The following is a 14,458-nucleotide window of genomic DNA, read 5'->3' on the forward strand; positions in this document are numbered from 1 at the left end:
TAGCCATGCGTTTCATGTTAAATGCAATGAGTTGAGCATTAAGACAAATGAAATCCCACAGAGCTAAAATAATACAGCTAACCTTTCTCTTGGTAGATTTTCTAAAGAACTTAGTTCTGGCCTGCTGGAAATAATCTCCCCTCCTGAAAGCTATTACCCTGACTTGACAAACCTGAAGGAGACGTTTGGAGACTCCAAGGAAAGAGTAAGGTGAGCAGGCGCTTCCTTGTTTAGATGTCAGGCAGTCATGGCGAGATATCCTAGCCCATCTTGTTCAGCAGGACAGAGAGTCTAAGCGCTTTGCTTAGCTGAACTGAGCTTGGGGTGACTGTTCATTGTGCTCAGCATTAATTAGTGTGTTTCTGTTAGCCACTAGGAATTCACCAAAAAGATTACTATTCTAGACCTAAGTGTGTTTTACAGACATTAATACATAGGATTAGTTTCTGTTTGCATTTAATATGCATTATCTATCTCTGGCCATATTCACTTCACAGCTCCAGACATAGCCTCATATCTGTTTCCTAAAGTAGACTTTGCCAAGCACTAATTCAAGGAGACAGTAAGATATTACTGAAGCAAAGGTTTGTGGATACGGCAGTCTGGAAAATGCTGGATTGTAGCTCAAAAGTAGAGCATTAGCCAAGCACACACGGAGCCATGAGTTCCGTGTCTAATAATGTGCTCACTGGTGGGTATTTTAGCATCTTTTATGCTGATCTGTCTCTAGAAGGGAATGTAGGGTCTATAGTGATGCCCAGATTCTCCTCACTGGAGAGCCTTCTGTGCACGGGGTAGCTGGAGGGTTAGTGTTGTCTTAGGAGTATATGGTGAGCAAGGCTTCATTGGAGGAAGCCACCCTTTGACTGTCTCTCGGGTGTGTGGGGTTTGTCTGTGTGTGTTCACACATAGTCTGAGTTTGCTAGCTTTGAGTCTGATTCCTCACTTACTCTGAAACTGTTTCAGATGGAGAACCAAGCAAAACCTGGATTATTGCTTTCTAATGATGTATGCTCAGGAGAAGGGCATCTATTACATTCAGGTAAGAACCGGGCTCTTTACAGGTATTTTTGCTGTTGTTTCTTTTGTGTTGTTTGAGATTGGGCCTGGAATTTGCTATGTAGACCAGATTGGTCCTGAACTCAAAGAGATCCACCTGCCTCTGCTTCCTTGGTGCTGGGATTAAAGATGTGTGGGCATCACAGCATGTCCTTCTCACGAGTTAAAGAAGTGTTTGTTAAAGATACATAGCGCTTCTCACGAGTTAAAGAAGTGTTAGAGACGTAGCACAGACCTTCCTCTGTCTTCTTATTTGGTGGTTTTGACTTCTCCTTCTCCTCTTCCTCTTCTTCTTCAATAGATTTACTAAAATATAAAAAGAAATACACTTAGCTTATAAAAGATTTGAAATGTAAAAGTCAGAATAGATTTTGTTTCATATTTATTTTGTAAAGATGACCACATTCTATGAACACATTCTACATATAGTTTAACTAAGTCTGATCAAAGAAAACTGCAAAGCCAACAAATTCTCATCACAAAACATTCAGGAATTATGGGACACAATAAAAAGACCAAATCTAAGAATAATAGGACTAAGTTTGGGTTCAGAGGTCTATGTCAGAATTTTCACGTGGGTCTGAAAGTCGGGAAGGTATTAGAAAGCATCTGTTCATTTCTGGAAGTTTCTTGCATGTGTGAATGTGTATGTGTGTGGGGTACATGTGTGTGTTTACTTGTAGGGGCAAGAGGTCAATACTGGGGCTCTTCCCCAGGTAATCTTTACCATTTTTTTTTTTTTGAGGTTGAACCTCTCACTGAACCTGGAAACTTAGCACTAAAGCTAAACTGGCTGACTAGCAAGCCCCAGAGTTAGTCTTAGCTGCCTGCTCAGTGCTGGGATTTCAGGCGGGCACTGCCACGACTGGCTTTTTGCCATGGGTGTTGGGGCTTAAACTCAGGGTAGTTCTGATTGCACCGCAAGTTGGCCTCAAACTTGGGGTTTTCCTGCTTCTGCCTTTGAGTGCTGGGGCTGCAAGCGTGCAACACCTTGTTTTCTTTGATAGTCCGCCTGGGATAAGTCTTTTACTTCCTTATGCTATTCCTGAGTGTTTTAGCCTTTTTGGCGGTCTACAGAATGAGATTAAAATACAGTTGGGCTGGGGTTATTGGTTGTTGTTAGTGGGAAGAAATGATGATGTGTTGATTTTTTTTTTTATTTTGCAGCTTTGCTGAAACATTTTTTATTTGTAATAGTTTTTTGTGGATTTGTATAAGGCATGTCATGGGGAAACTTCAGGACATGGGGTTGGCAGTGGCATCTTGGATGTGACCCCAGTGTCGTGATTTACAAATTGACCTAAGCACAGTGGCACAAACTCATCGTACCAGCATTAGGAGGAAATAGGATCTCTGATCTGAGGCCAGCCTGGGCCATAATGAGTTCCAGGGGAGTACATGTCTTAGGAGGGAGTGCACATAGACATTTTTGTGGGCGTCAAAAGAAGCAACATGGTGTGAAGGCAAATGCAGAGATGCAGCTTCTTTTCCTCTGGCTTTGGGTGTTTTTGACTCTTGGGTGTCTGATGGCTTCAGCTGGGATTCCCAGAGTTTTGCTGACTAGTGGGAATCCCTGCCTGTTTGTGATCCCAGAGGGAAATCTTTTGATTTCCATCTTGGGAATGCTGGCCTCACAGATTGCATTTGAAGGAATTCTCTCTTGTCAGTTTTTAGGGCAAGTCTGAGAAAAATCAGTTGCATCTTTCATGCAACTTCAGTGAAGTTCTCTGATCCTGACCTTTTCACTTTGCTTTGTGAGGAAGTTAAGGAAGAGTTTGTTGGTGTCATCGTCTTAGCATCTTACATAGCCCAGGCTGGCCCTGAGCTTAGCATGTAGCCAACGATGACCTGGTGCCAAATCCCTCTGCCTGCACACCTCAAGTGTTGGCATTATGCCATATGCTGCCATATGGTAGTTTCAGGTGGTGGGGATCAAACCCAGAGTTTCATGCGTGCTAGACAAGCACTTGACCAACCGAGCTACATGCCCAGCCCTTCAAGGCTTTTTGTTTCGTTTTCATCTTTGATCCCCTTACTTGCTAGTGTCATGCTTAAATGTATTTGTCTGCAGCTCAGTCTCAGTGAGTTGTATCTTTCTAGGAACTCATTATTTCTTCTAGTTAATCCATCCATTAGCACACACCTAACACTGTAGAAGCCCCTCCTCATGCACAACCCTTGCACTTCTGTGACACCAGTGTTAATGCCCTCTCGTGTCTAATGGAGTCCTCTCTTTTCCTGTGTTACTCAGACTAAAGTTGTGTCAGTTTTGCTGATCATTGCAGAAACATCCTTGCTTGCTTTTGTTTCCACTGATTTTTTTTATAGTCGTGTGTTTTGATTTCCTTCTTGATTTTCTTTGTGTTGTTATAGTGACTTGAAACATGCTGTATATAGTTACAGCAGTCTGTCTAAAACAGATCACTTAATTTCAAGCCATATGAATTACCTTCTTCCTACTTTGTTTTTGATAACACAAATTGCCTCTATAAGATTGTACGTCTCCATTCTAGGCTGACTTGAACTTGCTGTGCTGGGATTACAGGAGTAGAGTGTGCCACTGTACCTGGTCTAGATGTGCTGAGGGTCAGACTCAGGCTTTGTGTGAGCTAGGAGAGCACTGCCTCCACCGAGCCACAGCCAAGTCCCCCTGTGGCTTCTCACATTGCATGTCCATGGATTTTTGTACTTTGGGTTATACCAGATTTGTAAGAGATCAAGGTTCCTGTTCGCTTCAAGGATCTGCAGGTTCCTCGGACTGTCTTCATGGTCATTTTCCCTTTTTGTTCTTTGAAGCCATTTGTATTGAAAACTCCGTCTTTGCTCACGCTTTCTTCTGCCCGTCTGGGTCTGCTGTGAAGTTTCCCATTCAGGTTTCTTATCTTCAGTTCCTGTTTCTAGCTGGTTCTCCTCCACAGTTTCTGTCTCTTTGTTGCTGTTCTCATTTAACTCTCTTACACATTTCATTGCCTCCGTTTTTAGTAGCCTCACTGCCATGTCATCTTTGTTACTGTTGGGATTTTGGTATCTGAAAATCAGCCATCCTCAACAGCCCACCTTGTTCTTGTGGTCTGGTGTTGTACCAGCAGAGCTTCTGGAGCCCTGTAAATTAAAATAATTATTTTCTTCTTTATGCATATGAGTGTTTTGCATTCATGTATGTATATGCACTGCATAAGTGCTGTTACCAGCTGAGCCCCCTGGACTGCAGTTATAAATGGCTGTGAGCCAACTTGTGGGTTCTGGGAACTGAACCTGGCTCCTCTGGAAGAGTGGCAAGTGTGTTAAACCACCGATACATCTCTGTAGTTCCCAGAGCCTCTTTTAAAAGCAGTATTTTTGTTAATTCTTTTAGTTTCTCGCATTGTATTTTGAACATACTCACTGCCCCCTTCCTCTCTCATTTACCTTTTCCACCCGCCCACCTCTGAGTTTCCTTTTCAAACTCACCAAGTCCAGTTTGTGCTGCCCAGCTAGTCTTGGGAGTGGAGCCTGCCCTGTTGTGTGTCGACCTACCAGGGGTCACATCATTAAAGGAGGCGACTCTCCCTCTCTCAGCAGCTAGAGAATGCCAATAGCTCCTCAGCTAGTGGTGATGGGTGTGTGTGTCATGCGCACCTTCCCCCTTTATGCAGGTTTTATGTCTGGGAGGCACTTACACAGGTCTTGTCCATGTTGTCACAATCACTGCTGCTTGGGTGCTCTCTTTCTGGACTTGTGAGTGTAACCCAAGTGTGATTTGCTGGTTTCTACTCTGGTGTGCACAACCCCACTCTTAGAGTGTGTGAGGGAATATTGTGCATCCTGTGTTGTCCAGCTGGGGCATCACTTAGTGCTCGTCTATGATATGCAGCCTCTGGCCTTTGTTCTTGGCCTCTGTTGGGTGCCTGCCATGTTCCGCCCATACTTTGATTGAAATAAGACAGAAATGACATTATCAGGATGCATGCTAGAAGGGCAGAGGCTCCAGGGATTCATAACTAATTTCTCTGCTAATGGAGAAGTCAGGAGTTGGAGAACCATGCCCAGAAGAGTGGCTTTAGCTATTGAATGCTCTGATTTTAAAGCCATATTTCTGTGGGTGAAGGGGGCCTGGAGTTTGCTATTCATTATCTTCTTGATGTCTGAAATCTCTAACAAGGTCAACAAACACATTGCCTCATGACCGGTTTGTTTTTTTGTTTTTTGTTTTTGTTTTTTGTCCCAACATAATATCAAAAGCCTTAAATACTGGTGAATGGAAATTGGTGTTGCTTTTAGTCTTTTCTTGGAATAATATTGTTCTTACATCATTACCTTATTGTTGATTATTTGGGCTATACCTAAATCTTCAGCTCTACAAAGGTTGATGAGTTTTTCTAAAAGTGGTATATTTCCCCAAAACTTGTTCCTCAGGAAATAGAGTTGCTTTATATTTTGCTCTTCAGAGTTGGGCAGCACGAGAATCCTGTCAAGGAGCTCATTGTCATCTGTCTACAGAGTATTAGTAGGGGAAACGCACTAGCTTCAGAAGCCCACAGAGTATGCTGGCTTGAAATGTTTGTAAAGCAAAAGGAGTCACCTAGGGAAATCCCAGGAAAACAGAGCTGAGGATGGTGGGAGGGGGAGAATCAAAGGACTTCATCTCCCACTTTCCTAGGGCTGTGGCTTTGTGGTTGCAAACATGGGAGTTTCATATCCACAGCTTCTAAAGGGTGTCTGTGGGTGGGAGGCAACCCAGTGGGAGAATACTGGCCAGTATGCATGCCCCTGTGTTCAGTTCCCAGCATTGGAAAAATATAAGATACTTATAAAGAAAAGCGTAGAACGAGGTCCGTGGTATTATCAAGGGCTTGCTTATGCTTAAAGAGAAAAAGGAAATACCAATTGTCCTGGGGTTGTGCCTGGACTTGGGATGAAGTTTAGAGTGGCAATGTTATACCATGTCTCGAAGGGCCATACTGCCCAACATTAAATTATGCCAAGGTTCTTATCATGGGTGACTCAGAGCTCCGATGCCATTCACAGTCATTTCCCTCACTCAGTACGACATTGAACCTTCAGATTTCCGCTCAAGCGTCATATTTTTGTGAACATTTCCTGTCTCAGTGTTCTCAAATCACTTTGCATATCCCATTAATGATGCAGGCAAGCGTGGGGAATAGTTCGGTGACCTGGAACTCTGCTTGGTTTGGGCTGTACATACACTCCTCTTCTAGTAGTAATGTACTTGACAGCCTGAGACAGCTGCACACAGAAACCTGTTAGCACCCTAGGGGCCCAACCTGCTTGAGCTGTATACACATCCACTAGGAACGATGTAGTAAGTTTCTTCTCTTCTTCAACAGATTTTGTTCATTCATACTCCAGATGGAAAGGCCTGTCTGGCCTGAACTGGTTTGGGGTGCATCTGCAGCAGCAAGGCAAAACCGTGTCCCTAAGTAAACTTGTAGGGAGAGTCCCCTCTTTACTATCGCCTGTGCATAATTGGGCATGTAGATGATTAAATCAGACACATTCTGAGACAGGACATGCACAGTAGAGAAATGACTGTCTGCCTTAATCTGTCAATCAAAACGGGGAATTACCCTTGCTATCCCCTTTAGCAATCAGATTTCTCTTTCTCTTGAACCCCATAAAGGCAGCCCCAGATAGTTACTGGAGTCCTTGAGTATCTTCATTCATGTGGCTCACTGCCCTTCTTGGCAGTGTGTCTCTGATCTGTGCTTAAAACTCCTTTGATACTTTAAAAAAAAAAGGAGGGGGTGTTGCAAGTGACTTGGAGTGTGAAGATCACCTTCAGGAACGCTGCCAGGTGCTTCTGGTCACGTCTTGTCTTTCTCACTGTATCACACCCCACATAGTGTCTCATATCTACCTATTACTCCAGTTCCAGGGGAATCCAGTGTCCCTTCTCACTTCCACAGGTTCCTGCACACATGTGATGCTCTTAAACGCAGTCAGAGATACTTACATACACATAGAAATATAAAGGGGCTTTCTAGGGATGTGGCTCAGGGATCGAGTCCTTGCCTAGCTTGAGCTAAGCTCTGGTTCTATTTGGGGGGTGGGGAGTGTGTGTGTGTGTGTGTGTGTGTGTGTGTGTGTGTGTGTGTGTGTATGTGTGGTGTACATAGGAGTCTGATTCAGACAGAATACAGAAGGCATCAGATGGATGCATACCCAGTCTTCATGTTGGTCCTCTCAGGTACCCAGGTAGAAGGTGGGTGAGCAAGGCACTGGCTTCTCTTTGACCTGTGACCCAGGAAGTTGACCCACAGAGTATATTTCTTGTTTTCATAACACCCGTTTTTATATTTTAATTGGCTTTAACCACAGTCTTCTTGATTTTCATGAGAGTATGTTGGGTTTTTCTGTAATAATGCCTGTTTATTTTCTTTTTGCTTTTTGTCTTATTGAATATGATTTTTCAATTTTTTTCTAGCTTGAAGATGATATTATTGTGAAACAAAACTATTTTAATACCATAAAAAATTTTGCACTTCAACTCTCTTCTGAAGAATGGATGATTCTAGAGTTTTCTCAGCTTGGCTTTATTGGTAAGAAAAGTGTTTGATTTATCTTCATTATAAAACTGCCGAGTGTCAGAATCTTAAACCAGTTGCTTTTTTTTTTAACTAAAAAAAGTTATCCTTTTTTTTTCCCAGAGAAATTGATTGGTGCTGAGAAAATTAAACTTAGGTAAATCTCTTTATGCAAAAAGATGCACATAAACTCATGTAGACTCTGAGTCTGTGGTGTAGCATGTCCTCCAGAGAGCTGCACAGAGGCCGCCATGGTGCTGGGAGCGTGTATGACTTCTCTGTCACTTTCATTTCCTTTGTGCTTACGACTGGGGTTCATCCCCAAAGTACGGCTCTGCCAGGTTCTTATGGGGACTGTAACATGCAGCCCTAGTTCACTTCTTTCTTTCATGAACTGTTGGGGGGGGCTTATTTTAATGCCTTTGGGGAATAGTGTCCCTAAAATAGCCACGTGCTGCTAGGCAAGTGCTCTATCCCTGAGCTGTATCCCCAGGCCTGCTTACTTTTTAAAACGTAAGTCTCTCAAATTCTGTTATTTATTGGAACAGTCTTACTAAGATAGGAAAAAAAAATAATCTGACATCAGATTATGAACCCTTTAGCAACATTGTGTGTTAAATTGTTGTTAACAGTGGGAGTCAGTGACTTCTGTTTCTACCCAGGTGACAAGTGCAGAGAATTTTTAGCTAAAGTGATACTGTTCTTAATGATGAGAGGAAAACCTCAATGTATTTAGTGCATAGAAGTCACTTCTGCAGGCATCTCGAGGATTGGTTCTTTGTGACAGCTGTTGACTGGGAATGTCTTTTCAGGAAAAATGTTCCAAGCACCAGATCTTACTCTGATTGTGGAGTTCATCTTTATGTTTTATAAGGAGAAACCCATTGACTGGCTTTTGGACCACATTCTCTGGGTGAAAGTCTGCAACCCCGAAAAAGATGCCGTGAGTTCATTTTTCCATGTGGTCCAGGGGAGACTTTTTCTTTTCTTTTTGAGATAGAATCTCACTATGTAGCAGCAGGTTGAAGATCCTCCTACCTCAGCTGCCTGAGTGCCTGTTTCTTCTTTGTTTCCTTTATGAAAGTGACTTTGAGTGAAGTAGACTGTTTCCTCCGTTCTTGATGTGCTTGGCTTCATTCTGAAGCCAATTCTAAGTTCCAGTGTTAGAAAGGTGTGTGTGTGTGGGGGGATGTACAATGATAGAGTGCTTTAAACAGCGTTCATGAGGTTTCAGTCTTCATTCATGGCAGTGTATGTGTGTGCATATATAACGCACTTTTTAGTACTAGAAAATCCCTCAACCTCCCTGTTTCTAAGCATTGACTCCACTGTGTATGGTTGAGAAACACTGGTGGGGTCTCGAGGCTTGCTAGCCTGTTAGCATTGGCTATCGATAGACAGCAGACTGACTTGTGAAGGGTGTGCTGTTTTCTTTCTGTTCTGCCTACTGTCTTTTATTTTTTCCCCTTAAATTCTTTTGAGACAGTATCAGACCCCAGTACACCTGAACGTGTTAAATAGCAGTGATGCCATATGCCAGCTCACAGGACTCTTCAGGGTCTGACTTGCACTTTATTATTGAATAATAAAACCAGATTCTTTTAAATGTCTAGAAACATTGTGACAGACAGAAGGCAAATCTACGAATCCGCTTCCGACCGTCCCTCTTCCAGCACGTGGGTCTGCATTCCTCACTGTCCGGGAAAATTCAGAAACTCACGGTTGGTGATTTAACATAGCCTTTCCCAGCTATACAGGTTGCTATTTAGTGTGCAGATGAGCTATGTGTTACATAACGACACACACATGTCCTCCTAGGATAAAGATTACATGAAACCATTGCTTCTCAAGATCCATGTGAACCCACCCGCAGAGGTCTCCACTTCCATGAAGGTGTACCAAGGACATACACTGGAGAAGACCTACATGGGTGAGGACTTCTTCTGGGCCATCACCCCCACAGCTGGAGACTACATCTTGTTTAAATTCGACAAACCAGTCAATGTAGAAAGGTCAGTGACAGTGGAATTCTGTTTTGTCTTAGAATCCAGAACTTCTGCTTGGAATGTGCTTCGTTGTGTGTGCTTGGTGCACAGTAGGCTGGGAAAGGGGTGGTGAGTTACAAAAGTTTTGGTTATAAATTAACTTCATACAGCTGAGTATGCTGCACTGTAATAAAGTGTTGTATTTGTGTGGAAAATGTTGCAAACAGGTCAGGCCGTGGTTGCGTTGTGTTTATTGAATGTTAAACAGCAAGCATGGGGGCTTCTGGCAGGGATAACACTGCTTGGGGCTACGTCCTTTAGTCTTAAGTTTCCCAGTATTTTTGAGTCAGCTAGGTGGTTGCAGGTTCTGGTGAGGTTATCCTGTGCCATCCAAGAGCTCACTCTGGGGTGAGGATGTGTTCTTGAGTCTTGTACACCGAAGTCTAAGTCATGTTTTCATTCTTTGGTATGTGTTTCCAGTTATTTGTTCCATAGTGGCAATCAAGAACACCCAGGAGACATCCTGCTCAACACAACCGTGGAGGTTCTGCCTCTTAAGGTATGGCTGCTGCTACTCCTGATGTTCTAGTTTCATTTTTGTTACTGTGCTAAAAATGCCCTAACAGAAAGCAATTTAGGGAAGAGAGAGGCTAATTTTAGCTTACAATTCCAGATTATAGGTCGTCATTGTGGGGAAGTCAGGCAGGAATTTTAAATACCAAGTTACATCAACTCCACAGTCAAGAGCAGAGAGATGTGAGTGCCTGCATGCTCTCATGTATGTTTGTTTGTGCTCAGCTCAGTTTCTCCTCTCTTAAATGGCTCAGGGACCTCTGCCTAGGGAATGGTTCTGCCCCCAGTGGCCTGGGTCTTCCCAGACCAATTAAGATAACTTCCTATAGATATGCTCACAGGTCAGACTAATGTAGACAGCCCCTCACTGAGGCTTTCTTCCTGCTGATCTCCAGTTGTGTCAGGTTGACAAAGCCAGTTGTCACAATGGATACATAGAGGTTGTTCTTATTTATGAGGCTAACAAAAATTCTCGTGAGATGTAGGACTTCAGTGGTGGGTGGTATTACTACGGTTTTTAAAAATGTTGAATACCTGATATTAATGTACCCATTTGTTTCATCAATACTCTTCATTTTGCTTTCTACTGGAAAAATAATACAGTTGTTTGTATTAGGAAAAGGGTCCATATTTTACCACAGTTGTTTACTTTGTATATTTTGAGCTCCATGATGCCGGCTGAATATCTGAGTGCCTGATGGGGCATGGTTAATTCACTGGTCTGTAAGAAATGCCTACATTTTATTGAAGTTAGCATGCAGTCTTCATTCTCTAACCATTGGTGTATTTGCAGGCTGGGAGAGGTTAAAGTTTTACTAACAGGTTTTGAGAATTCTCAATTTTGAGATGCCATTTTCTTTCATAACTCTGCCACAAATGCAACTTTTATATACAAAGTTAAATTCATTTTAAAGGGGCCTAATTACCCATAATTGCTGCTTTTATTTTATTTTAGAGTGACAATTTGGAAATCAGCAAAGAAACCAAAGATAAACGATTAGAAGATGGCTATTTCAGAATAGGTAATGTCTCCTTAGTAACACGCCCCTTATTTCCTGGACTGACTCCGAAAGTCATTTCAAATTCTTGTCCGACATTCAGCTGCTTGGCAGTTACAGACATCACCAGTGTGCTCAGATTGTTCCTTCCATTCCGTAGACCTGACAGTTTCCAATCCCGGGTGGGCTCCCTGGCTTGTCGGCTTTCTCTGTCACCTGTGTGGTGCCATATCTCAATGACAATGAGTCCACCTTCCCTGCGTCTTTCTGTCCTCCCTCCAGGGTGCCCCCTCTGTGTTGTGATGCTGGCTGACTGACAGCAGCAGCTGGGGAAGCCTTGGAGGCTGTTAGGGAGAGTAGCTAGAATCAGGGTTCAGCTAGGTGTCTAATTGGGAAAACCAAGAAAATAGCCTGTCCACAGCCAGAACTGAATTATATCAGACTTGTTGCTACTTAATTCCAAAAACATGGCTGAAAGGAGCAGCTAGTCCACAGGCAATCATTGGACCCCTGCTGGGTGTGGTTTGGAGTGGGTATGAAGAGTGCTGTGGTCATGGAAAGAGATACTAGTTTTATTTCAGTGTAAAGAGCAGAAGAAAGAGCCGTTGGTAGAGAAAGAGAACCTGGGAAAGGACCACAGACCAGTGTGTGGAAGGAATAGGGCCATGACCAGGGACCTCTGAAGTCCCTTCCGGTGTATGTACTCCAGGATTTTAACTGTGTCCAGATACATTGGGTTCACATCTTGATGAGTGCAAAGCCAAGACAGAAGAGAGTGGAGACAGCGTTATGACATGTCAGCAGGCAAGGTAGTCATGGGCTTTCCAATAAAATTTCAATGGAGTTGTGTATGGGAATTATATAGAGCAGGCAACACATCAAAGTTTCTTCTCAGTGGAGTCTTGGGAAGATATACATGGACAGAGCCTCTGCCCTAGCCCAGCCCCTGAATACCTGAAATGGTGGAGCTCTTTATGACCAACTTGACCTTCGGGGATTGCTGTTACGAAATGGATTTGGTCAGAAAAGGTTTGAGTAGAGTGTCAGCTTGCTGACATCCTGTAGGTTATATACTGTTGATGTAAAGACATACATGTCTTCACCATGCTTACTTGTTTACAGTGGGCAGAAGTGTGCCCCTGCTAACATAGGTTGCCTTTAAGGTCTTCAAGAGTACATCAGTTCATGGGACTTTGAAAGCTGAATAAAAGCAGACCAATGGGTTTAACTTGTTTATTTCCTGTGTACAGATGTCTAGAAATATTTTGCCTTTGTTGGTGCTTTATGCTCATGTCCGACTCCCCAATAAGTCTTTAACAATTACTTTCTGGGCCGGGCGGTGGTGGCTCACGCCTTTAATCCCAGCACTCGGGAGGCAGAGGTAGGGAGGCAGAGGCAGGCGGATCTCTGTGAGTTCGAGACCAGCCTGGTCTACAAGAGCTAGTTCCAGGACAGGTCCAAAACCACAGAGAAACCCTGTCTCCAAAAACCAAAAAAAAAAAAAAAAAAAAAAAAACAAACAAAAAAAACAAAAAAAAAAACAAAAAAAATCCTTTCTGTTTTGAAGGAAAATTTGAGTATGGCGTTGCAGAGGGAATCGTGGACCCTAGTCTAAATCCTATTTCAGCCTTTCGACTCTCAGTTATTCACAATTCTGCTGTTTGGGCCATTCTTAATGAGGTAAGAATATATGCAGTCTGTGAAGCCACTTAGCTACTGCATTTTTTTATTGCATTTTGAAGCCTCTGGGAATTGTGAATTAACTGCTTTTTCAAGTCTTTCATTATTTTGTGTTTCAGATTCATATTAAAAAGGTCGCCAATTGATCTTCTAAGAAACCAACACATCCTTTCCTGTGACTCTGTCGATTAAAGATAGTTAGCACGTCCTTTTCTGTTTGGACTCGAACACTACCTCTCGTGAAGCCTACTGTAGATAAGATGATTGTCATTTCCACTCAGACAGGGGCTCTTCCCATGGATAACTGCATTCATTTGAAACTAAGCTGTCCTCCACTTTGAACTTGACACAAGCGTTTTACAATTCTGACAGCCTGTTGATGCGACTGGGGCTATTTTGGTATTATACTAATATATAAGAGTTGTACATATTGTTACATTCCTTAAAATTTGAGAAAACTAATGTTAAATACATTTTGTGGAGGGGGTACTTTTGAAGTTGATTTATTTTACTATTATAGACCCTCTTTTATAGACGATCAGGGATTATATATATATAAATATATAAATATACATAAAGATGTTATGGAGTTAATTTATTAGAAACACTTAAGAAGTACATATTTTTGTGCAGTAAATTTTTGAATCAATACCTTTTTTTGAAGAAGCAGTTCCCTGGCTTTTTTAAGTTCTTTCTATATTTTTCTTTGGAGATGCAGACATCACAGTTCAATACCATTTTTTCCAGTGCACTGCCATTCCAGACTGGTTCCAGATGGGTTTCTTAACTTGAAGTACTTTTATAATCGCAGCAATTCTGAACAAAATATTTTCAGAGGCATTTGTCATTCTTTAAAGCCAAGATTTTAAAATACCAGTGTCCTCTTGAGGGTTATTTTCCTGTACTGTGTATGGTGTATAGCCACCGCAAACCAGTGTGGTGTCTCCAGTGTCCAGGTGGGAGGCCCCTGTCCAAGTCTCCACACACAGAGTCTTTCAGGTCTCCCCTGGCGTGGGTGATGAGACTCTTCTTTCTAATCTGTCTTTAATCACTAGTTTGACACATCGTCCCTTTCCTCACTGGTCCTTTGATACCCCTGTTAGGTTTGGAGTTAAGATCATGTTTTCTAGGTGATGTTGTTATGTGAATCCTAATGGGTACAATTTACAAACCGGAACTGTACTGGGGGGCTCTGGTGAAAAGTCGTTGTAGCGCTTGTGTTTCCAGAGTGATTGGATCTGCTGTACCATGAACTTGGAAGTAAACGCTGTGTCCACTGAGTGCTTATGCCTCCTGCCCTTGCAGTCCCATGTAGACTAGTTTGCGGACGTGCTTTAGTTAGGAAGGCTAAGCAGCTGTTGTCAGCCTGTTGCAGATGTCCAGCGGCTGTGGTAAAGGTCTGGAGCTCTGGGAGGTCCTAGCTGGTGGCCTCCAGCCTGGAGCTTCCTTAGTTGCCTAGTGTATGGGACACACAGCGCTAAGCAGCTATTTTGCATGCCGTGTTCTGGCTAGGAACATGTAGGTAAGTACTACTGTGCTGTATGTCAAGGCCCAGCTGAGGTTTTTCTTGGGATTTTGTAAATTTCCTCTCATTTCCTTCAACTTTTTATTTTCTTTTCTGATTTCCTAAGCCTGTTTC

General features: G+C 42.7%; 1 protein-coding gene across 2 annotated transcripts in view; it reads left to right on the forward strand.

Annotated features, from left to right (window-relative positions):
* Mgat4a (alpha-1,3-mannosyl-glycoprotein 4-beta-N-acetylglucosaminyltransferase A) overlaps nucleotides 1-14,099 on the forward strand; it is an 86,913-nt gene extending 72,814 nt beyond the window's left edge. The window contains exons 7-16 of one of the 2 annotated variants that reach the window (XM_075980413.1): nucleotides 97-210; nucleotides 967-1,042; nucleotides 7,484-7,598; nucleotides 8,396-8,526; nucleotides 9,197-9,304; nucleotides 9,402-9,595; nucleotides 10,049-10,127; nucleotides 11,097-11,163; nucleotides 12,707-12,819; nucleotides 12,939-13,307. In XM_075980413.1, the coding sequence (XP_075836528.1) occupies nucleotides 97-210; nucleotides 967-1,042; nucleotides 7,484-7,598; nucleotides 8,396-8,526; nucleotides 9,197-9,304; nucleotides 9,402-9,595; nucleotides 10,049-10,127; nucleotides 11,097-11,163; nucleotides 12,707-12,819; nucleotides 12,939-12,965 (1,024 nt within the window). In that variant the 3' untranslated portion in view covers nucleotides 12,966-13,307. Of the gene's footprint in view, nucleotides 1-96; nucleotides 211-966; nucleotides 1,043-7,483; nucleotides 7,599-8,395; nucleotides 8,527-9,196; nucleotides 9,305-9,401; nucleotides 9,596-10,048; nucleotides 10,128-11,096; nucleotides 11,164-12,706; nucleotides 12,820-12,938 lie in introns of both variants that reach the window. The other variant, XM_075980412.1, reaches the window with a different exon arrangement.
* The last annotated feature ends 359 nt before the right edge of the window (nucleotides 14,100-14,458 follow it).

The sequence above is a fragment of the Microtus pennsylvanicus genome, chromosome 7 (assembly GCF_037038515.1).
Source record: "Microtus pennsylvanicus isolate mMicPen1 chromosome 7, mMicPen1.hap1, whole genome shotgun sequence".
NCBI lineage: Eukaryota > Metazoa > Chordata > Mammalia > Rodentia > Cricetidae > Microtus > Microtus pennsylvanicus.